At 39.4% G+C, this 24672-nt stretch overlaps 5 protein-coding genes across 6 annotated transcripts; 3 read left to right on the top strand and 2 right to left on the bottom strand.

The window, feature by feature from the left end:
* Positions 1–991: 991 nt before the first annotated feature.
* Positions 992–4263, bottom strand: tmem70 (transmembrane protein 70). Its single transcript, XM_083889898.1, has 3 exons — positions 4030–4263; positions 3147–3246; positions 992–2195 (listed from the first exon to the last, which is right to left on the bottom strand). Exons 1-3 carry the CDS (start codon positions 4201–4203, stop codon positions 1750–1752), a joined length of 720 nt encoding a protein of 239 aa, XP_083746024.1. The 5' UTR covers positions 4204–4263; the 3' UTR covers positions 992–1749.
* Positions 4264–9138: 4875 nt separating this feature from the next.
* Positions 9139–10739, top strand: LOC310926921 (histone H2B-like; the record flags this gene model as incomplete). Of its 2 annotated transcripts, none has more annotated exons than XM_083889134.1 (2): positions 9139–9186; positions 10434–10739. In XM_083889134.1, 2 exons carry the CDS (start codon positions 9139–9141, stop codon positions 10737–10739), a joined length of 354 nt encoding a protein of 117 aa, XP_083745260.1. The 2 variants fall into 2 exon arrangements, with proteins under 2 accessions (XP_083745260.1, XP_083745259.1); XM_083889133.1 differs by having other exon boundaries at positions 10422–10739.
* Positions 10740–13203: 2464 nt separating this feature from the next.
* Positions 13204–13578, top strand: LOC310927129 (histone H2B-like; the record flags this gene model as incomplete). Its single annotated transcript, XM_083889396.1, has 1 exon — positions 13204–13578. One exon carries the CDS (start codon positions 13204–13206, stop codon positions 13576–13578), a length of 375 nt encoding a protein of 124 aa, XP_083745522.1.
* Positions 13579–16567: 2989 nt separating this feature from the next.
* On the top strand, positions 16568–17790 carry LOC310927777 (histone H1-like). The gene has a single exon (XM_083890166.1). The coding sequence runs from the start codon at positions 16578–16580 to the stop codon at positions 17214–17216; it is 639 nt and encodes a 212-aa protein (XP_083746292.1). The 5' UTR covers positions 16568–16577; the 3' UTR covers positions 17217–17790.
* Positions 17791–22710: 4920 nt separating this feature from the next.
* LOC310926708 (histone H2A-like) lies at positions 22711–23918 on the bottom strand (the record flags this gene model as incomplete). The annotated part of the gene is made up of 2 exons (XM_083888892.1): positions 22711–23094; positions 23892–23918. 2 exons carry the CDS (start codon positions 23916–23918, stop codon positions 22711–22713), a joined length of 411 nt encoding a protein of 136 aa, XP_083745018.1.
* Positions 23919–24672: the final 754 nt, after the last annotated feature.

Raw genomic sequence — 24672 nt, 5'->3', positions numbered from 1 at the left:
TTTTGACAAAAAAGTTAAGTCACTGCCTAAGTGCATGGATCGCTTTCCTGATTTTCAAAAATTCATTTAAAATATTCCTTAAGCGATATGCAAATATTTTCAACGGATTCTTGTTCAAGGCGTAGTTGACTATGACTGAGTACAATTTCAAGACATTCCAACATACTTGGAATGTCCAAGTGCATGGATCGCTTTCCTGATTTTCAAAAGTTCATTAAAAATATTCTTCAAGAGATATGCAAATATATTCAACGGATTCTTGTTCAGGGCATGCTTGACTATGACTGTGTACAATTTCAAGACATTCCAAGATACTTTTGGGGTCTTTTTTGAATAAAAAGTTAAGTCACTGCCTAAGTGCACAGACTTTCCTCATTTTCAAAAATTCATTAAAAATATTCCTTAAGAGATATGCAAATATTTTCAATGGATTCTTGTTCAGGGCGTCGTTGACTATGACTGAGTACAATTTCAAGACATTCCAACATACTTGGAATGTTCAAGTGCATGGATTGCTTTCCGGATTTTCAAAAATTCATTAAAAATATTCTTCAAGAGATATGCAAATATATTCAACGGATTCTTGTTCAGGGCATGCTTGACTATGACTGTGTACAATTTCAAGACATTCCAAGATACTTTTGGGGTCTTTTTTGAATAAAAAGTTAAGTCACTCTTCAAAAAATCAAACCGAAAATTAATTACTGAGAAAAAAGTTTTTTTTTTTTCAAGTGAATGCAATACGCTTCCGTACATTTGAAAGCGGCATCATTGTAATCTGTTTGCATGGAATCATTGTAGCATGGCGTTACCTTCTGTCAAAAAACAAGAAAAAAAACACTTTTCTCCTTTGGTTTCCATCACTGGTTATGGTTTCTCTGCTGTCCTTACATGTCCTCAGGCACAGGAACAGCAATCATCACTTACTTTATAGTCAGGGCTGAAGTGACGTCAAATAAAAACACATACGAGCAAAAACACTTGGCTCTACACAAGATTTATTGGTAAAAATGATTCAAGTGTATTTTATTTTATTCTGGATATTGTGATGGATACCGGACTTCTGACTTAATCCCGAGCTTCGCTGCTCGATTGTGTCCATTCCTTGTTCACAAACATGTTTTTCATGTGTTACTTTTGTAAATCGATACACACACGGCCACCTTTGGTGAAACACATAATTTGTTTTCACTTAAACTACCGTGCAAAAAGTTTGGGGTCACTTAGAAATGTCCTTATTTTTGAAGGAGGACTTTTTTTTCAATGAATATAACATTAAATGAATCAGAAATACACTCTATACAACGACTATTCTAGCTGCAAACGTCTTTTTTAATGGAACATATACATAGGTGTATAGAGGCCCATTTCCAGTGTTCTAATGGTACATTGTGTTAGCTAATGGCGTTAGAAGACTATTGGATGATTAGAAAACCCTTGAGCAATGATGTTAGCACAGCTGAAAACAGTTTTGCTGGTTCTTTAACAAAAGGGCAAAATGATAATTTGAAAAAAAAGTCATTATTTCTAATCTTGTCAATGTCTTGACTATATTTTCTATTCATTTTGCAACTCTTTTGATGAATAAAAGTGTGATTTTTAATGGAAAACACACATTTTTTTTTTAGGTGACCCCAAACTTTTGAACGGTAGTGTATATTGAATTGAAGTGAGATACTGTTACGGTTGTCAAATCTCCAGTGGTTGACGTAGATGGTGACTGTGAAGTTTGGACTTCCAGTGCGTCTCTCAGCTCTTATCAGGTGTGTCCACGTCCTCAAAGTCAAAGCTAAAGGGCTTATCGTAGCCCATCAGGTGATTATAGTCATGTGGGATGGCGAAAAGTTCCGGGTTTACCAACAGCCCCTTGGTGCCGGCGTAGAAAGTGGAGAACATCTGGCTGACAGCAGGGACCTTGACCTGGCTCTGATGGAACGTGTTCCTTTTTTCCGTGAGGAAGACGCTGAAGGTGGTGGCGGTGTAAGTGTCTTTGTCGGGATTGTGGTACAGGCGCATCACGTAGCCGTGGGTCAGGAGGTGTAAGAAGACCGGGGTGACGAAGGTGAAGAAGCCAATGGCGCAGCCGAACGCGACCTGCAAGGCAACGTTATCGGTTCCCATGAGGTTTTTGGAGACCATGTAGGGCATGAGGAAGAGGCTGGCGCCGCTGGTGCTGTAGGAAAACATCCTCACCCCTGAAGGAAAGAGAAGAATAAGATCAGAGTTCCTACACGGTTTCCATTTCAAAATTCTAGACTTTTCTAGACTCAAATTTCCATACTTCTCTGAGGATTTTTCAGTCAATATTAAACATCTGAATACTAGTGCTGTCAGTTAAACGCGTTATTAACGGCGTTAACGCGAACCCATTTTAACTGCGTCAATTTTTTTTAATCGCACGATTAACGCTCTTTTTGGCCGAGCAAACTTTGTCGTTTTTTTCACAAGATGTTGCATCAACTAGTAACGTTAGAACAACTACAACACCAAAACGGATCTAGACAGACCGGAAACACAACAACAGACACGCTGCACGAGCCGGTCAAAGAGTAGTCGGCTCTCGTAAGTAAAGAGCAAACGTTCCGTTTTGAGCGGATGGCGAGCGCTTCTCCGCTAGCTCCTTCAGCTCGGGTTAGCTCGTTACGGCAACAACACATTAAACCATAGGACTTCGTCTGCGTTAAAGAACGGCTCTTTATTCACAACACTGGGGGTGATGCACAGACTGCAGAGCAACGGTGATGTTCACCTGCGGCTCGCTAACGTAAACAACACATTACTTCCTGCTTCACATACGTACCTCTCGTACCTCCTACAGCACACACACACACATACGCACGCATAATTTTAGACTGTGAGATAATAGTCTGGAAACAACAAACGGAGCAGTGGGAAGGAACTCAGTGAGGGGGCAGCTGTGGCCTAGTGGTTAGGGCTTCAAGCTTGAGACCGCACCTGACACCCCCACTGCTCCGCGAGCGCCGCTCAATGCAGGCAGCTCACTGCTCTGGGTTAGCATGTACTTCACCTCACTGTGTGCTGTGTGTGTTCACTAACTCACGGATGGGTTAAAATGCAGAATTTGGAAATTTCCCCACTGCGGGACTAATAAGGGAATCTTAACCGTAATCTTAATGTAACCTCACCTCGGATAACATTGATCATGCTGCCAGTGTAAATGAGATGTCCGTCTTCAGAGTGGGTTGATGTAGAGGTGAAACGTGTGGATGGACGGTAAGACTGCAACTACACAGAAACAATAGAAATGCACATGATTAAAAGGCTTTTTGTGTGAATGTTTGATGTGAAGTTTTTGTTGTGACAAATAAAAATAATAATACAAATATTATATTATATATAGAGTCATGTTTTGGTCTTTAAAAACTACTTCAACTATGACCCTCTGCTCCAAAAAAAATTCAAATTAGTTTCAACAAAATGTATATTTCTACATAACAGTTGAACTAATCACTCGACTAATACTCTCTCTGCTTTGACTCACATCCATCCAAATGTTTATTTTTTATTCTTTCATGGTTTCTTTGATCCATAACAAACAAATATTTAAGACACAATCATGTTTGCTTTATGGTCAAAACAACAACATTATCTGACGTTAAATATAGACCAAACAAGGACTTAATTAATTGAGAAAATACCCAGAGAGTAATCAATTATTAAAATAAACATTAGTTGCAGCATAAAATAGCTAATGAAGGTCTTGACGGTGTATTATTATAAAACACCACTGTGTTCTTATTTGCACATTGATGCAACTATTCAAAGACAAAGACAGGAATGTTTAAATAAAAAGGTAAACAATTGAGTTCCACACGCTCAGTTGAGAGTCGAACTGATCATCGCTGCAGGCATGAGCAGTCGATTCCGGAGTTGATCCTAGCGGCTCCAGCTTACTGAGCTAATCTAAACTCATTGTGTCATCAAACACCAGTCGTGTGAAAGTGTTTCGTGGATCATTCACTCGGTGACTCTGCGAAGAACGTGTCGTGTCAGTTTCAGGTGACAAACCTCGCTGTTGTTGTTGTCGTTTAAGCGGACGAACGAGCTCCTGTAAGCGTGTAGCTGTCCGCGGCTAACCCCTCCGACACGGAGCCCGGGACACACGGTCGCGACGTGGATGTAACGGAGCGAGCTGGAAACGACACGGGGCCGTAACCTGCACAGGACGGCGGCGGAAAACATTGTTCACACTTCAGAGACTCTTCCGACTCCGGCTGACTTTGAGAGTCCACAGGCGGCCACAATGACACACGGACCGGAAGCAGGGGTTTAGTAGCGGAAGCAGACCATGTTTGAACGCCGCCACCTCGTGGAGTGGAGTAAAGTCATGTAAAGAAAAAAGCATTATTGTAATCACAATCTCCCATTAATTTGTGATTTATGGTCCCGAGTTAAATCAAACATACGAATAAATACTTATATACAAGAAAGATACGGCGGAGTATTACAGCCAAACTGAAGAAATAGTCATAATCAGAATCAAGTCATAATCTGCTCTAATACTGCGTTGAAGAAACGACTGAAACATATTAAGGCATCGTTGTGTCAAATCCCTAATTGCCTATAAACATTCATAAATGTGCAGTTCTATCTGGTGTACGGTACTGATGGATCTTATAACTAATAAACTCTCTGATTTAATTTAAGATAAAAAGTACAATACTGTGTTATTATGGCTGTTATAAGCAGAGGTTTGTTGTCTATAGTTCAGAGTGAGGTGGCTCTTAAAAGAGCCTTTTGTTTAGTGTGTTTGTTGTTGACTTTAAGCTCTCTCCACGGATGCGTCGGGCCAGCTGACAAAAGGCTCTTTTAAGAGCCACACACTCACTCTGAGAAGCTCATCATCCTCATGTGTTCATCAACCTGCTCGTTAAAAACATTGTAAATACATTCACATGATAAACACTAAAGCTCACTTACATCAGCATCTTAGTAATGTTTTCATTAGGGGAAAGTGAGTCAATACAAAGGATTAATTTGTCCATTCAGAGGAAACGATGAAAACAATTGATGTTTTCTTATCAAACCGCACAATAATAAAAATAATAATAGCAGTCGGTACATTTCTGCTTTTATAGAATATAACAATAATTTTATGTAGCTATTAATGTTTTCATTCACTGGCTGAGGATACCGTAGAGCTCAGGGAAGGGAGGGGGTGAGCAGAGGAGCAGTTCTTTGTTGTAAATTTCAGCCTCTCCTCTAGATGGCACTATAAACTACTTACTTCACTTTGAGCCTTTGAACAGGATTGACATGTCTCACAGTGAGGACAGCTCACTTCTTCTTGGCTGCGGTCTTCTTCACTTTGGGTTTGACGACCTTCTTAGTGGGAGATTTCTTGGCTGCTGGAGCCTTCTTCACCACCTTCTTGGGGCTCTCTGCTACTTTCTTGGCCGCTGCAGTTTTCTTCACCTTCTTAGGAGACTTTTTAGCAGCTACTGGCTTCTTAGCTGCCGCTGCCTTGGTCTTTATTTTTTTGTTGTTATCAGGAGAGATTGGTGTCAGCTCTGTACCGTCCTCTGCAGTCATGCTCCTCGTGGATCCTGGTGTGTACATTGGCACTGCGGCCGACCTCAACGACATTCAGGCGCCAGCCAAGGCCAACGTCGCTCATATCCTGCCTGTGGACTTCGTTGACCCCGCCCCTGTGACTCCTGCTGCTGATGACGTGCTCCACAGGAAGTGGGTGTGTGCTTCGGACGAGGCCACCTCTGATCTCCTGAGTCACGTCAATGACTACAACCTGTTCGTCCAGGAGGCTGTGGATGGAGGCGGGGCTGCGATTGTTCACTGGTAAGTGGCAGACGTCGACGAGATGCACCAACGGTCGTCGTAATCCAAGGGGAGGGAATCACACGTTACCTCACGACACACATGTTCATGGTCCACGACACCAGTAATATCAAGATACAGCGATTCTGTGATCATCAATACATTGCAAGACGGTGATATAGCAGTACATCACATTATCTGTGCGTTAAAGAGTTAAAAGTGCATAATTTCTCTATTTAGCGCCTTAATTTATTGATTAAAATATCGACGTTTGCTCTCGCATATCGATTATCACATTGCACCAGAAAGGACGACAATATATCACATATATCTTGACCCACCTCTGGTGTTTCCTGCCATTGTTTGACCTTTGTGGTGATTTTAACGTTCTCACTTCATCCTCCTCTTCCTCACATGTACTTCACACACTTTGGTGATTTCCCTGCCCTCTGCAAGAGTGACACAGGTTTAGTGTAAATATTACAAGTGTCACAATTCTCCAAATCCTGGATTCAGTGTCATTTTCGATCTTTTCCCCCCTCTCTTTTAGCACAGATGGGTCTGCCGTGTTTAGACCTGTCTACTTTAGACGAGGGTCGTTGGTGTTACGTCGTCAAGTGTCCTCGTTCTTGAACGACGATGAAGTTTAAAAGAGAACAAATAGAAGTGAAGGATGTGGGCAGAATAATATTATTTCTGATGATCCTCAGGCTGTTGTATCATCGTTCAGGCGCCAAAGTCAACGTGTCACTGTCACTGTCAGGTATCTGCACTGGGAGCTGAACGAGTTATTAGGGGTTAGGGTTGGGGGTTGGCGTTAGCGTTGGGGTTGGAGTTAGGAAAGTAAAACTTCTGTAGCACAGGCCTACTGATCCGGTGTGTGGTAATGGTGATCCAGTCCAGGTCCAGCAGACAGGACCAGGGTTCGATCCCCAGGCAGAACTCTGGGCAGGTAAAAGGGGGCCCACTGTGAAATTCAGTTAAAATAATAATCCAATTATGTTATTTTCTGGAATTCTGGAGTTGAAGCCGGGTCGCCGGCGGGAGGGTGGGAGGGAGTGTGCCTGTTTGTAAGTTGAAAAATTCGAATTAAAGAATCAGCTGACAGAGAACGAGCAGCACAACGTACAATATAGAAATTAAAATATATAAATGTCACTTTGTGTGTACGTGTCGTAGTTAAAGGTGACATTAAACGTGTCCACATGAAGTCATCATTCAGATTAGAAACAAAGTTCCTCCTCTCACCTGTTTAAACTCCGCCCTTCGTCAAAGCTGAGCAGTTAAATTAGACCAGGGGTCACCAACCTTTTTGAGACAGAGAGCTACCTGAAGGGTAAAGAATAATATGGAGGGCTACCACATTAACATTTTTTTTATTTGTTTACCATTTAAATTATTAATATTATGCATTAAACTGCATACACATTCATTCCAGTGCTTACTCCTAACGATTACCAGTTTTTATAAACAATATCAAAGATATTTTACTGAGCGATCATACGGATACATGCAAGTGAAGTGAAGTGAGCCCGCGGGCACCGTATTGGCTGCCTGCGGGCTACCAGGTGCCCGCAGGCACCACCTTGGTGACCCCTGAATTAGACCAACGCTTGTGTCTCATCATCATCATCACTGTGGAGCAACAGTTCCAGAAGCGAGGATGTCTCTTCATCGTGTGGCCGTCTTGGTTCTCATGGTTCTCCTGCTGCTTTATGGTAAGTATAACACGCACGCATGCACGCACGCGCGAGCACACACACACACACACACACACACACACACACACACACACACACACACACACACACACACACACACACACACACACACACACACACACACACACACACACACACACACACACACACACACACACACACACACACAATATATCTGACTTCAGTTTGCACAAATTGCACAACAAAGAAGGGAAAAACAAAGCATCCATGTTAACGTTTTTGCTTCTGCGATCAAAGTTGCAGAGAACGAGGCTAAGCGTTGCAACATAATGGGAAGCTGCAGATGCTCATGCGGCAAATATTTTTATGCCCAGAAGTCTTCGCAGTGCGGTAACGGCCTAAAGTAAGTAGAGATGTCCAGTTGCAGCATAACAATTTTCTCTATATGCATTTGCGCAGTGTAATATGGTCATATGTTTGTTTATTTTGTAACTAGATGTTGCGTACATCTGAGAGCTGGCTAATTTAGTCGTGATGTGACGACAAGACTCTGGACGGATTTGGCTCTGAACTCTGCTGACCTGAGAATGTTCAGATCAAGTCTTGTGGCTCTTTGCTGATTTCAGTGTAGGTGGAATAATTATAATAAAAAAATATTCCCTTCATTTTTTTGCTTCTTTGTATTTTCTTCTTTTTTCTCGTTACCCTGGATTATTTGTCAGAAAAACAGGCACACGATAGCGCCAGTAGGTGGCAGCAGGACATTAGTATTAGAACCAAGAATAACCAGCTGCTACACACACGTATACACATATATATATATATATATATATATATATATATATATATATATATTTGTTTATATTTCTGGCAACTTGTACTAGAGTTGGTAAATGGTCTGTATTTATTTATCTAATGCTTTTCTAGTCTTGATGGGTTTAAGTGTCTTTGCTCAAGGACACATATACACAAGCAGAGCCAGGAATTTGACCCACAAATTTCGCACTACCACTGAGTCACCACTGAGACTCTTTTAAGTTGACCTGGATGCATTATTATTATTAATTGAAAATGGCATTTTCTTCCTTTGATAAAGAGAAAATACTGAGGCAGGAAACAACTGAAGAATAGTTATGTATGTATGTATATTGTGTAATTTTAAAGTAGTTTTTCCCACTGTAAGACTTTTCTTTTTTTTTAATTGACCCCTTCCTTCTTAGCTTTTATTTATAATTTTACTTTATTTTCAGTTGCATGGTCGTCACTAATTTTCATCATAAAAATTGAAAAATGAAATATGTGTGATAAAATGTAGCTCATCTGAACTGAAAGGGGGAAAACACTATAAATTAATAATGTTTCTAAATTTGAAAATTAATTGAGAATGAATCATCATGAACATAATGAGGCAGAAAAATCTGTCTGAAGAAATAACTGAAGGATAAAAGCGATTTGTATGGTTTTTTTTTAAATGTCTCCAGTCTGTTTCAAACAAAGACAACACAGTCTCCTCCTCATTCAACCGCAGTGATAGATTCAGCCAATCACAGGAGGGGGATCACACAGTAGTGTTTGCATGGAGCCTTTATAACAACAGTCTCCTCCTCCCGCTGTAACTGATTCATTCGTTCATCACTGTGGTCAGTAGTGAATTCTCAGGATGCCTGAAGCCGCAAAGTCAGCGCCCAAGAAGGGCTCCAAGAAAGCCGTGACTAAAGGCCACATTATACTTCTCCGACTGCGTATGCGTTAAGGCCACATTATACTTCTCCGACTGCGTATGCGTTATCCGTCTGCGTCACCACGGAGACGCCTCGAGCATTTATACTTCTGCGTCGTGGTGACGGACACTCGCTGCAATTTCCCGCCCGATCAGTAGGGGTCGCTGCGCAAGGTTGTTGTGCTTCTGGCTACAGTGAGCAATGGCGTCCGAGAAAGAAAGAGAGAGAAAGACTGCTGTTGTTGAAAAAGTGGCCGTTTCTCACTTTTCTGTGTCACGGAACGCAGTTTTAAGATAATTTGAGGCGAGAAATTGGCCATTTAGAGTCTAAACATGTGCTGTGTGTGTTAAGATATGACGTATTTATAGTTCGGCAGCGGCGTTATCGGCGGGGATCAGCTCCGCCTCTGTCAGGACGCCCGGAGCGCACTGAGAGCCGGCACAGAGCAGCTTAGCTCGGCCTGTCCTGAGGACCAATCGCAGCTCTTGCCGTCTCCGTAGTCCCTTGACGGAGTGACGGACACTTAAAAAATATTCCGTGCACCCGGAGACGACGCAGAGGCTCTTCGACAGGTTCTGCGTCGACGCAGAGGACTCTGCGTAGCTACGCAGAGCACTTTACGCAGGAGTATAAATTGGGCTTTATCCGTCTGCGTCACCACGGAGACGCCTCGAGCATTTATACTTCTGCGTCGTGGTGACGGACACTCGCTGCAATTTCCCGCCCGATCAGTAGGGGTCGCTGCGCAAGGTTGTTGTGCTTCTGGCTACAGTGAGCAATGGCGTCCGAGAAAGAAAGAGAGAGAAAGACTGTTGTTGTTGAAAAAGTGGCCGTTTCTCACTTTTCTGTGTCACGGAACGCAGTTTTAAGATAATTTGAGGCGAGAAATTGGCCATTTAGAGTCTAAACATGTGCTGTGTGTGTTAAGATATGACGTATTTATAGTTCGGCAGCGGCGTTATCGGCGGGGATCAGCTCCGCCTCTGTTAGGACGCCCGGAGCGCACTGTGAGCCGGCACAGAGCAGCTTAGCTCGGCCTGTCCTGAGGACCAATCGCAGCTCTTGCCGTCTCCGTAGTCCCTTGACGGAGTGACGGACACTTAAAAAATATTCCGTGCACCCGGAGACGACGCAGAGGCTCTTCGACAGGTTCTGCGTCGACGCAGAGGACTCTGCGTAGCTACGCAGAGCACTTTACGCAGGAGTATAAATTGGGCTTAAGACCGCCGCTAAGGGCGGAAAGAAGAGGAGAAAGAGCAGGAAGGAGAGCTACGCCATCTACGTGTACAAGGTGTTGAAGCAGGTCCACCCCGACACTGGCATCTCGTCCAAAGCCATGGGCATCATGAACTCGTTCGTCAACGACATCTTTGAGCGCATCGCCGGTGAGGCGTCTCGTCTGGCTCACTACAACAAGCGCTCCACCATCACCTCCAGGGAGATCCAGACCGCCGTGCGCCTCCTGCTGCCCGGTGAGCTGGCCAAGCACGCTGTGTCCGAGGGAACCAAGGCCGTCACCAAGTACACCAGCTCCAAGTAAACACGGGACTCCACAACAACCACATCAACACAACGGCTCTTTTAAGAGCCACACACTTTATCTAAGAGAGTCAATATAATCCTTACTGTGTGAAAATCATGAAGATGGTGAGTAAAATGCTTTGAAAGCATCTGAATATTGGAAATGGATCTTTAATAAAACCGCAAAGTTTTAACCTGCATCAGTTCTCTGAATGAGTAATGAAGGAAAAATGGCTCCACAATTTCTATCAATTAAATGACCACGTGTCCACTGTGAAAGACCTATTTTATATTTTCAAAACATTCCTTGTTTATGTGTACAGACTTGGCCAATACATTTTCTGATTTAAATTTTCCTGATGTTACAGCCATATTTTTGTACAGTGGGAAAACATATTATGTTTATATAAAATGATGTATCGCGTGATTCATGGTCATCACTAAAGAACCATACAGTTAGTCATATCTACAGTTATTAATCATTTATTGTGAATGTTAATATGTTGTTTATCGTTATTAATAAACATAATTACACCTGGGCATCAACAGACAAATCTACATTTACATGCACACTAAGAAACTGATTACTGGTAATAATCAGGTAACTGGAATAAACCGTTTTAAGGTGTACACACGTCTCTAAGAAATAAGATCATTGACAGAAATCTATGTGTGTGAAACAGGGTTTTCAAAAACTGATAACAACCATAAACTGATAATGAAATCAGTTAATTCCGTTAATCGGCTTCGGCGGTTAAACTCCCTTCACTTTGGCCTCAAACAAAACGACAACAACGGCTCTTTTAAGAGCCAACCACTTTGTCTCTGAGAGCTCAGACCTCATGTACATGCATATCTTTATATATATATATATATATATATATGACCCAAATTATAATATCAACCCATCTATAAATGCCCCACGTTGTCCGTTAGTCTTTGTTTATTCTTTTTGCAGTTTTTTATGTTCCTAAATGCACGGGCTAATTAATTTCCATAGACGCGGAACTATTAATCGCGGTCCGGACCAAATTAATCAACGCACTCGTCAAAATGTAGCGCCACCCAAAGCTAGCTGGAGAAGAGAAGACGTCGAACGACAGATATAAAATTATAAAAACACAGGAGAAACATCACGTTCTTCAGCGGTTTAACTCACTTTGTCCTCAAAAACAACAACAACGACTCGTTAAATAGACAACCACTCTGTGCCTGAGATTTACACACACTTATTTAAGGTTAATTTAAAGTACATATTCCATCATCTTCGTTTCATGTAATTTCAATAAATCAAACATGTCATCCATGATTGTTAAACATCAGAAATACTGTTCTACCAGAGTATTTAAAAACTCCTCACTCCATCTTGATCTAATTTCTCTAATTTGTGAAGTATATATGAGGAGAGAGCAAATTATTTTATTGATAATAAATCTGCTTCTATAAATAAATAATGAAAAAACATTAAAAAAGGTAAGAGAAAGTATGGAAGCCTAACACTTGATGTTTATGTGAACACTGTCAAAAGAACAACAAATTTTAAATTCCAAATGTTTCCAAACGTTAAATCTTATGCGACAAAGTCTTTCTTCCGAAACAACACAGGAGTTTGATTTAACAGCTTTTACTTTTTAAACATATTCAACAATTCAAAGACAAATAAGAAGCAGCTTGTGTTAATCTCACCCTCACTGAAACAAATTAATTAAAGTACAAGAACAAAAAGAGTCCAAATCCCTCATGAGAGACATAAGAGGACAAATGTCTCGTCCTATAAAAGGTGTTAAAAGTTAATTATTTCAAAGCAAAATTGTTGCTAATTCATAATTAACAGCTTTACTCTTTTTTAACTGGCTCTATTTAATTAATGTTTAATTTAACATCATTATACTCTCAGTCCACTTAAATGTATGTTCTTAATACACAATTTTATTTAAAAATTATTTGAAATGTATTGTGTCATTTTAAGCTCACATTTTCCACACACTGTACTGACTTATTTTATTCACCCTTTCCTTTTTCCCTAATTTTACTTACTTTTATCCAACTTAAGTTTATTTTCATTTGCATGGTCATCACTAATTTTCGTCATAAAAATTGACAAATTAAATATGTGTGATAAAATGTAGCTCCTCTGAACTGTGAGGGGAAAAACACTATACATTAATGTTTCTAAATGGATTGGAAAACGCATTTTATTCCTTTGATATTAGAATGAATCATCATAAACATAATGAGGCAGAAAATCTGTCTGAAGATGTAACTGAAGGATAAAAGCGATTTGTATGTTTTCTAAAATGTCTCCAGTCTGTTTCAAACAAAGACAACACAGTCTCCTCCTCATTCAACCGCAGTGAGAGATTCAGCCAATCACGGGAGGGGGATCACACAGTGTTGTTTGCATGGAGCCTTTATAAGAACAGTCTCCTCCTGCTGCTACTCATTCATTCGTTCATCACTGAGGTCAGTAGTGAACTCACAGGATGCCTGAAGCCGCAAAGTCAGCGCCCAAGAAGGGCTCCAAGAAAGCCGTGACTAAGACCGCCGCTAAGGGCGGAAAGAAGAGGAGAAAGAGCAGGAAGGAGAGCTACGCCATCTACGTGTACAAGGTGTTGAAGCAGGTCCACCCCGACACTGGCATCTCGTCCAAAGCCATGGGCATCATGAACTCGTTCGTCAACGACATCTTTGAGCGCATCGCCGGTGAGGCGTCTCGTCTGGCTCACTACAACAAGCGCTCCACCATCACCTCCAGGGAGATCCAGACCGCCGTGCGCCTCCTGCTGCCCGGTGAGCTGGCCAAGCACGCTGTGTCCGAGGGAACCAAGGCCGTCACCAAGTACACCAGCTCCAAGTAAACACGGGACTCCACAACAACCACATCAACACAACGGTTCTTCTAAGAGCCACACACTTCATCTAAGAGAGTCAATATAATCCTTTATACTGTGTGAATATTTAAGTATTTATAAGGAATTGCATATGTATGAAGATGAAAATGTTCGATGAACGTTAATAGCACAAATGTCACCCTAGAGCCAAGAACTAATGCAAAACGCTTCTACATCTCTGAAGCAAACTCCCCAACGACCTGAGAGCACATGACTTGTGTTATTCTCAAAAGCAGAACATAGTATTTAGCATCACAAAACGATACATGACGCCATCAATCAAACTCTGTCATAACTGAAGGAACACAAATTAGACTATTTAAACTACTGATCATCCAGAGCGGAAATTCAGATTGTCCCAGAGTATAGAAATCAAAGTCAGTATAAAAACAGACAAATATAACATAAGAAGTGGAAAATCACTAAATAAATAAATATTGCACCTTTAATTGCAACATGCCTGGTGTTGGGGGACAGCTCATTGCACCATTACTAATAAACATCAACAAAGTCCTTCCTGCAGATCCACAGTGAAAAGTCACTTAGTTTTGCAGCGATTTAGTTTATAATTTGTTTTTCACATTCAAATAAAGTTCAGCGAAAAGTATCTTTACTTTTCGCTGAACTTTATTTAATTGAGTTTGTAATTACTTAAGAGAGACAAAGCCACAATCAATAATATACTATTCATTATCACTATTACAACAAGCTATAAGAATAGGCAAAATAATTAACCAGAGAATCATAACAATGTTCAAAGAACACACAAAATACATAATAATATACAATAATATACAACAAAATAATTTGTGGAATAAACATAATAAAATACAGATTATTTACAGTAAACTATAAAAGTCAGAGTCCTCACTGACTGAGGTTTGTTGTCATTTCAGTTAGAATTTTAATATCTCAGTGATTATGATGAACATTGCCACACGAGAGAGACAAACATAGATCAATGTTAGTGTAACGTTGTCACTTAAAGATAGTGCTAATTGTTTACATATGGGCTCTGTTTTTCTAAGTAATTTTGATCAGATTTACTAAACTATTTTCTCCATTTAGAGAGCATTTCAAACATAAACGCAATAATTCCATTATTGAGAGCTTGATTTAATGTAAACAACATGGTTTAGTTTAATCAAGTTTTACTTAGATCTGGGTTTAAGACACTGGGAGATAATCATGTCTTTCAATACTTATATTTATTAAACAACTCAACACTGCAGCTCAAGCTGTTAGCAAGTAAATTTAGTCAAATACATGCACTGCACTTAATTAGCCAGCACCCATGGTAACCGGCCTCATGAGATAAGATACTACTGGATAAACTACCCAAATTAATTAAGTCCACAAACAATTAATTAAACAAAAAATAATGTGACTCTTGTCCATGCTATCATGACGTGTGTTATTAGCGTACAAGGCTCCTCTACGTTTTGCAACTACATTTAGCTTGCTAGCGCAGCGCTACTACCGTTAGCTTGCTAGCGCAGCATGTTGGCAAGCATGCCAGAACTCACCCGGGATATCGATTCAGAATTCTGAGTGGTTCAGCGAAGTTCCTCTCGAAATCACAGCTACTCAGTCTTCAGGATTTCATTGTTATCTCCTGTTTTTAGCATTTATCCTGTTCTGTCAGGCTCAAGTCTGACTTATTTAACTGTTTAATGTAAAACACAGCAGCGCATGAGAGGTAAACAAAGATCCTTTATAAAGGTGAGATGACCACCCCGCACACCTATTTTGAGCACTGAAAAGAGTCAAAGCTTATCGAGCTTGTGTAAAACACAGCATATAACTACGGAAGCGCATTGCATTCATTTGAAGAAGAAGAAGAAAAAAAACAATTCTGAGTAATTTATTTTTTTGGTTTGTTTCTTTGAATATTTTTTTTTCTGATTTTCTCAGTCATTATTTTCCTGCTAAGTATAACACCAGAATCTACTTAAAGTTCCAAATTCGATTTTTAAACCCAAAGACAAATTTGACTAAACAATCCGTCCATGTTGTTTCCATTAAATCGAGCTCTCAATAAAGGAATTAATGCCTTTATTGTTTTAAATGCTCTAAACCCTGAACAAATTCAGTATATCGGATAATGTATACATACATGTATACATACATGTATACATACATGTATACATACATGTATACATACATGTATACATACATGTATACATACATGTATACATACATACATACATACATACACATATATACATACATACATACATGTAAACTTATATACATACACATATATACATACACATACATGTATACTTATATACATACACATATAGATGTTATTTAGTAAAGAGCTGTAAACATATGTCTTTTATTGCAACAGTGACATAAATAAAGTGTGTGTTTGAAAATGTGTCCAATAATAAGCTCAGCATGAACGGAAGTGTGTGTGAGCTTCACCATCAGCAGTGTGTGTTTGCTGCTGCACAATAAGTGCACTTTATTACACAGTGATCGTCAGCAGCTGCTTGTTTGGACTCGGACTCTGTGAACAAACGAGTGCAGCAGCAGAGAAAAACGTTTGTGTCAAGTTGTGCTGTTTTTCACCTGCTTTTAGGAGACAAACGAGTGAGAAAAGCCGCCGAGCAGCGCTGCTCACCGCGGTGAACAGCTGAGGTTTGTTCGCTCCACAGAGAAAACACAGAGAACATCAGAGCTCTTCATGACTTGAATGCGAAGACAGACGAGTCCTCTATGGACTCCGTTCACTGTGAGCCTCCAGCTCCTCTCACACACTCATCTGGACTCTTTTGAGAGTGAAGAGAAAACACAAATGTCCCGGTGTTCACGCTGCACACAGGAGCCGCGGCTGCACTGAGTCTCCACGGTTCTCATGGTGCCTTCAAGTACCGCCTCCTCTCTCTGAACTCTCCAATAATCCGCTCTCTTTCACTGCGATCGTTGTCAGTCTGAGCTCAACTTAGAAACCACCAAACATGGCAGAAGTAGCTCCAGCTCCAGCCGCCGCCGCCGCTCCGGCTAAAGCAGCCAAGAAGAAGGCGGCTTCCAAGCCGAAGAAGGTCGGCCCCAGCGTCAAGGAACTCATCGTTCAAGCCGTGGCCGCGTCCAACGAGCGGAGCGGCGTATCAGCGGCCGCTGTCAAGAAGGCTCTGGCTGCCGGAGGCTACGATGTGGACAAGAACAAGGCCCGCGTCAAGACCGCCATCAAGAGCCTGTTGGTCAGCGGGACTCTGGTCCAGACCAAGGGAACCGGAGCCTCCGGCTCTTTCAAAATGAGCAAGAAGGTGGAAGCCAAGAAGCCAGCAGCGAAGGTCGCTCCTAAAGCCAAGAAGCCCGCAGCTAAGAAACCCGCAGCGGCTAAAAAGACCAAGGTAGCGGTAGCCAAGAAGCCAGTAGTTGCTAAAAAGTCTCCTAAGAAGGTGAAGAAACCTGTAGCGGCCAAGAAAGTAGCCAAGAGCCCCAAGAAAGTAGCAAATAGCCCCAAGAAGGCGAACAAGAGCCCCAAGAAGGTGGTGGCCAAGAAGGTGGTGAAGAAGGCTCCAGCAGCCAAGAGATCTCCCGCTAAGAAGGTCGTTAAACCCAAAGTGAAGAAGACAGCAGCCAAGAAGAAGTGAGCTGTCCTCACTGTGAGACATGTCCATCCTGTTCAAAGGCTCTTTTAAGAGCCACACACTTGTCCTCAAAGAGCTCAACCATTATTCTCTATTTTTAGTAGTCATTTTTATAATTAGTCAATCAATTAATACATACATGTATATACACATATGCATACATATTTATTTATATATATATATATATATATATACATACATACATACATATGTATATAGGCACATACATGTGTATATGTAACAGTAGGTTTTTTTTAAAGGTAAGGTTACACACCTGTGTCCTCAAAGAGGACAATCTTCTCTAATTATATATCAATATAATAATTACAAGTCATAGTAGTTAAAGTCATTACATACATTTATTTATATTGAATTGTGAATTCACATGTTGTTATCATTATTGATCAACATCAACAGTGATACAGACAAATAACAGCTGTAATAAATTTAGTATGAAGATGTAAACGATAAAAAGAGAAATATTCACTAATGAAAAAATTGTATTCTGTAAAAACGCAGAAATGTAGCGACTGCTGTTATTATTATTATTATTATTATTATTATTATTATTATTATTATTGTGCGGTTTGATAAGAAAATATCAATTGTTTTCATTGTTTTGGACAAATGGACAAATGAACAAATGAATCCTTTGTTTTCTCACCCTCCGCTAATGAAAACATTACAACGTCATGTGTTCATAACTTTCATCTTTCTGAATCCCACATTAGTGTTGTTTAGCTCCAAACCTGCATTGTTTTGGAAGAAAGGCTGTTGCATTGGAGCTGACAGCGTTCACAAAAACATAAAGTGTTTCAGTTCAGTTTTACAAAAACAAAGATGAATTGTATGAATTTTGTTGGCTAGTTTAACCCTCAGGAATCCCTTAAAAAAAGTCCCTAAAGTGTTCTTCGTGGCAGAAAACAGCCCCTTGGCAAAAACTGCTGTAAAATTAATTGATTTAAATGAGTCAATCTTTAAAAGCTACTTCAGCCTGAAATATACATATCAAATATTAATAATATTTTTGAAATTTTAACCCTTTAAAGGCCAGTTTGTTTTCACAACTCCACTGTTTTCTTATTGAAAAAAACAAAAAACAACAATAACTTCCATAAAATACATTTCAAGAGGAATTTGATTATACTCACTATTGGGCCTTGAGATGGGTCATTGATTACCAGAAACATTTATTTTGAAGCACTGTTATTTTTTTTGCAGTGCCAGATTTTTCCAAAAAATCCCTAAAGTGTTCTTCGTGGCAGAAAACAGCCCCTTCCAAAAAGCTGCTACAAAACATTGTCTATTAATATTTTTTTCCACTTTAAATTGTCAGTCTTTTAAAGCTACTTCAGCCTGACATATACATGTCAAAAATTAATAATATTTTTTGAAATTTTAACCCTTTACAGGTCACTTTGTTTTCACAACTCTACTGTTTTTATTGAAAAACAACAAAAAACAACAATAACTTCCGTAAAATACATTTCAAGGAGAATTTGATAATAATTATTATTAGGCCCTGGGATGGGTCATTGATTACCAGAAACATTTATTTTGAAGCACTGTTATTTTTTTTGCAATGTCAGATTTTTCCCAAAAATCCCTAAAGTGTTCTTCGTGGCAGAAAACAGCCCCTTCCCAAAAGCTGCTATAACACATTGTCTATTAATATTTTTTTTCCACTTTAAATTATCAGTCTTTTAAAGCTACTTCAGCCTGACATATACATGTCAAATATTAATAATATTTTTGAAATTTTAACCCTTTACAGGTCACTTTGTTTTCACAACTCCACTGTTTTTATTGAAAAAACAACAAAAAACAACAATAACTTCCGTAAAATACATTTCAAGGAGAATTTGATAATAATTATTTTTAGGCCCTGGGATGAGTCAATGATTAGCAGAAACATTGATTTTGATGCATTGTTATTTTTTTTGCAATGTCAGATTTTTTTTAGAAAAACTGTCTAATTCGACCCTAGCAGCAGCAAATATCAACTTCCCAAAAACTGCTGTAATATTATATATTAATATTTTTTTCCATTTTAAATTAGTCTATTTTTTAAAACCACTTCATCCTGAAATATACATGTCAAATATTTATTATATTTTTGGCATTTTAACCCTTTAAAGGCCATTATATTAATGCAACTCCACTGTTTTTTTTTTCCATCAACAAAACCCCCTAAAAACCATACAACTACAGTAATTTCCTATCATTTCCAGTTACAATCATAACATGTATTTCAAGGAATATTTGGTTATTATTATTAGTATTAGGCCCTGAGATAGGTCAGTGATTGGTAGAAACATTGATTTTGATGCATTGTTAGTTTTTTGTGGTGGCAGATCCAATTTAATAATCTCATCTTGTGATATATGATGGATTTTGAATCGGTCTCCTGCTACAAGCGAAATGTTTTTTTCCCTGCTAAATAATTATTACCATATTTTGTTTTAAGATAAGTAAACAAACAATAATAAGTTGAACCTGAAAAAAGCATTTATTTTGCAAAGAAGGACACTGAATGATGAACACTGAAATATGAACATTGAATATGAAACATGGGGCAGTTAGGTGTGTTGTTGGAGATGGGAGAAAGGAAAAGATAGAGATGGAGAGTGAGTGACTGACTGACTGACTGACTGACTGACTGAGTGTGTGAGTGAGTGACTAACTGACTGACTGACTGACTGACTGACTGACTGCAGCATGTGTGAGAGTCCAGCTCAGGTGGAGCAGAGACTCCAAATGTACAGGCTTTGGTCTTTGCACGTAAACTCCCTACATTTGCAGCAGGTGCTGCCAACTCTTGTCTTTCTATCAGTGCAAAAATGACACAGCCTCCTGTCCTCACATTTACTCATGAGAAAAGGACCTGCAGCAGCAGCACCCTTCAGGTATGCAACCATTCCTGCAGCAGCTGATGAGCAGGGAAGCCGCCCTCTCCTCTCGATGTGTGGGGGGTCACCAGCATCTCTCCCACCACAGCATAAAGGTGTTATACAGCCAAACATCAACCAGGTTGTGGAAAGGGCCAGTTGCTACCTATTTATTCTCCTTCTGCAGGGGTTGGTGCCGACAACCTAACAAAAGAAAAACAACACTTGAAACAACAATATAAAAAAATGTATCCAAGTATTCTTTCTCATGATACATATATTATTTATGTTATGCCAAATAAGGACATTTGCAACAAAAAAACTGACATATATTTTAGACAAGAACATTAGAGTAACAATAAATAAATGTGTGAGTAACTAATGCGTAATGGCACGTACCTGATCAAGGTTATTGTCACCTCTTTTGCATCTGTTGTAATATTTCCTTTCTCTCTTCCTTTCCTTTTCTGTTTACACTTATTTGTGGAGTAGCACATTCTTGCCTCCTCTGGGGATGGAAGAGACCATTGTGTGTGTCTTCATAAAAGCATAATCCACCTCCACTTCACTCTCATCTTCAGATCAGTCTTCAGATGAGTTGGAGTTGGACAACAGTCTGTTTCTACTTCTGAGGCCTCATCCATGTCGGCCTCTGAATCCTCAGAGTTCATGATCATTTCCAAAGCCTCCTGTGTGGTGTAAAGTCTTTCCATTTCCAAAATGACTGCTGCTGCACTACTGCTCATACTTATAACCATGGCTGCAGTGCATCTGCATACTAGAACTATCTCAGCAAGACTCAAAACAAAGTCCAACTTTGTTTTGGTTCCTGCTGCTGAGCTATCTTTGAAGTGCTAAAAGGCGACTCGCTGTTTTTATTATTGAATGATTTTATAACACTGACTGTGGTCTTCTAAGAAAAAATTCTTATGAAGTTGGACATAAAATACACACTCAGACAATTTTTTAACACATACACATTATCCAACATCAACAGTGGCACACAATTATCATTTTAGTAGCAAGAAATGTGTGCAGAAAACAGTGAAACTTTGCTCCATGCTTTGAATGGGAAAAAATAGCGCCACCTGGTGGACAAATATAAAAATATTAAATTTAATGCTAGTAGTCCAACATGAAACCTTAATATCAAGAAATGCATTATTTCATGTTAAGATAAATGTCTGATCAAAAATAGTATTTTCAATGGTTTTCAATGGGGCGATTTCAGGCTCGAAGAACACATTAGGTTAGTTCATTTTAAATCTGCTACTGCAGACAAACTAACAATGCAATCAAAATCAATGTTGCTGCCAATCATTGACCCATTTTAGGGCCTTAAAATGATAATGACCAAATATTCCTTGAATTGTATTTAAAAAAAATTCCTGTAGTGTTAATGTTTTTTTAGGTAAAAAAACAGTGGAGTTGTGAAAACAAACTGGCTTTTAAAGGTTTAAAATTTCAAAAACTATTATTAATATTTGATATGCATATTTCAGGCTGAAGTAGCTTTAAAAGACTGACAATTTAAAGTGGAAAAAAATATTAATATATAATGTGTTTATAGCAGTTTTTGGGAAGGTGGTCATTTTCTGCCACGAAGAACACTTTTGTTACTTCTTGCGCTGCTTAGCCATTTTAGGCTAATTTAAAAAAGTGAGATGACAGTTCTAAAGTTTACCAAAAATGAATAACCTTTGGAAAATTTGAGCTATATCCATTCAACACAGACAAAATGGCTTAACAATTAAAAAACAGAAAGCCACGAAAAGGGCCGAGGGACCCCTGAGGGAAAGATATTGATGTAAGTGAGCTTTAATGTTCAATCATGTGAATGTATTTACATTGTTATTAACGAGCATGAGGATGAGCAGTTTCTCAGAGTGAATGTGTGACTCTTAAAAGAGCCTTTTGTTTGTTTGTTGTGTTTGTTTGTTGCTTTTTTTGAAACAAAAGAAGAAAAAACACGACATATATCATTATTATTTTTATTTATTATTATTATTATTATTATTGTTATTATTGTTTTGTTATTTTTTCTGTGTCTGTTTCTAAACAGGAGTGAAGCGTGATGAGAAATGTCCTCAGTGTGGACTCATTAAAATTTTAAATTAAAAATTAAATAAGATAAAGAAGAGATAATGTGCAGGCAACACAGTTTCTCCTCACGTCTTAATGTCTTTCGGTCTGATAAAAGTATGAGGATTATGTTTGAAGCACAAGTTTTAACTTATATTTTGTATACTTAAATTTGGACCTTTAACCAGTACCTTGTATTTGATACTCAAGACATAAATAATGTTTGATTATGTGTTTCTTGAAATTTAAAATGTGGTTATAAAGTGTAGTCTTTATTGTCAACTCTGCTGCATGAACAGTTCCATACAGACCTTACTAACATGGTAAACAAAATATATGAGATCAAAACACATTAACATTTACGTCATATACCTTATATATTCTTCATGTCATTAGACAGTTTCCATGTTCAAAGTTCTTATCATCTGTATGTGGAGAATGAACACATGAGGGGGATGAGCAGCTTCTCAGAGTGAGTGTGTGGCTCTTAAAAGAGCCTTTTGTTTTGTTTGTTGACGTGTTGTTGTTTACTTGGACTTGGCGGCCTTCTCGGTCTTCTTGGGCAGAAGAACAGCCTGGATGTTGGGCAGCACGCCGCCCTGAGCGATGGTCACTCCGCCCAGGAGTTTGTTGAGCTCCTCGTCGTTGCGGACGGCCAGCTGCAGGTGGCGGGGGATGATGCGGGTCTTCTTGTTGTCGCGGGCGGCGTTTCCAGCCAGCTCCAGGATCTCAGCGGTCAGGTACTCGAGCACAGCCGCCAGGTAGACGGGGGCGCCGGCTCCCACACGCTGAGCGTAGTTGCCTTTGCGCAGCAGTCTGTGAACACGACCGACCGGGAACTGGAGTCCAGCACGAGAGGAGCGGGTCTTTGCCTTAGCGCGGGCCTTTCCGCCGGTTTTCCTTTTTAAAGACTTTTATTGAATTTCACACAATAAAACACATGACACATTACATCTCTACGTCACATGAGTAACCGGAGATGCAAAAACAAACATACATAAACAGTAAAAGACAAGACAGTGTATAAAGTGCAAACAACAATATAAAAAAGTGCAAAACAGTGCTAAATACATATAAAGAACCACATTTTAAAGATTTAAATTTTCCCATGGGAGCAGCTGATCTCTATCAAGAGATTTTCTCCTCCTGAGTTCTGTTAAAACTTGTTTATATACTGTATTACTGTCTATAATCGTTTGTTTAATGACCATTGCACAGCTTGTTTTCCATAATTTTGAGCCTACAATGCAGATGATTAACTGCATGAGCTCTTTATTTTTCTGGTTTATTTTGTTATCGATAAGTGAATAAATGATTGTTTTGTAGTTGATGTCTATATTAAAACCATTGCCTTTAAGTTTTCCCCAGACTTCCTGTGCTCGATAACAGTCTATTAAAAGGTGCTGTTGTGTCTCATCATCGCTGCAGTTAAACATGGGACATTGTTTAGTTTTAACAAAGCAGCTCCAAGACACAACAGCTCTGACAGGGAGTCTGTTCAGAGACAGAAGCCATCTCTGGTCTCTGATACTCTCTGATAAATGCTGGTTTTTAAACATTTTCAAAAGCTCTGGTGTTTCTTCACTTTTTAAATGCTTATAGTTAATAAAACCACCATATGTGGAGTCATTTATCTTCTTAAAAATCATTTTAGCCGGAAGGCCGCTCCAGTCTATGTTGAGATGTTTATACTTATCAATAAAGTCACCATATATGAGTCTGTGTTCAGGGCCATTTCTGGCTCTTCCTCTCTTCTTCCTCCAGTGATTGAGTTCACCAACCCACAGAGCATTTCTGCTGATGGAGACGGACACATTTTTAACAAAAGCTACACAAAGCCTTGTGCCCATCTCCACAGCTCCTAGACCTCCGTACTCTTTACTTTTAAAAAGAAATTCTCTTTTCGTGCATTCTCTAGTTGTTACCCAAACTAAATTTACACACTGCTTATTTGATTGTATAATCATTTTATGAGATGGAGGGAAAATATTGGCCAGAAAAAGGAGTTTTGATAGGATGAAGGGTTTAATTATGTTAACTCTTGATTTATAATTAGTGTTTTTATTTTCCCATTTCTTTACTTCTTCTTTAATTTCACCCAGTTTTTTCTCCCAGTTCTTTCCACTGCAGTCGTTATTGCAGATGGTCAGGCCTAAAATTTTGATTTCATCTTTTACTTTGATGTTAATATCAGTCTTTTTATCCTCTTCCCCGATCCAAACTCCCTCTGTTTTATTATGGTTTAGTTTGGCTCCAGAGGCGAGTTCGTACAGACTTAAAATATTTGTTAAAACATCCATCTCCAATTGGTTTTTTATAACCACAGTGACGTCATCAGCATATGCCATTGCTTTGACTTTCAGGGAACGACCAACACATGTACCAGATATTAGTCTGTCAGAATTAATGCTTTTGATTAAAGGATTTATCGCTAAAATATATAAAGAGGCGCTCAGAGGACAGCCCTGTTTTACTCCACGTTCTACTTT

The sequence above is a fragment of the Microchirus variegatus genome (genome assembly GCF_963457635.1).
Source record: "Microchirus variegatus genome assembly, chromosome: 5".
Taxonomy (NCBI): Eukaryota; Metazoa; Chordata; class Actinopteri; order Pleuronectiformes; family Soleidae; genus Microchirus; species Microchirus variegatus.
Note: the sequence above shows the minus strand (reverse complement) of the source record. Positions and strands in the feature narration are given on the sequence as shown.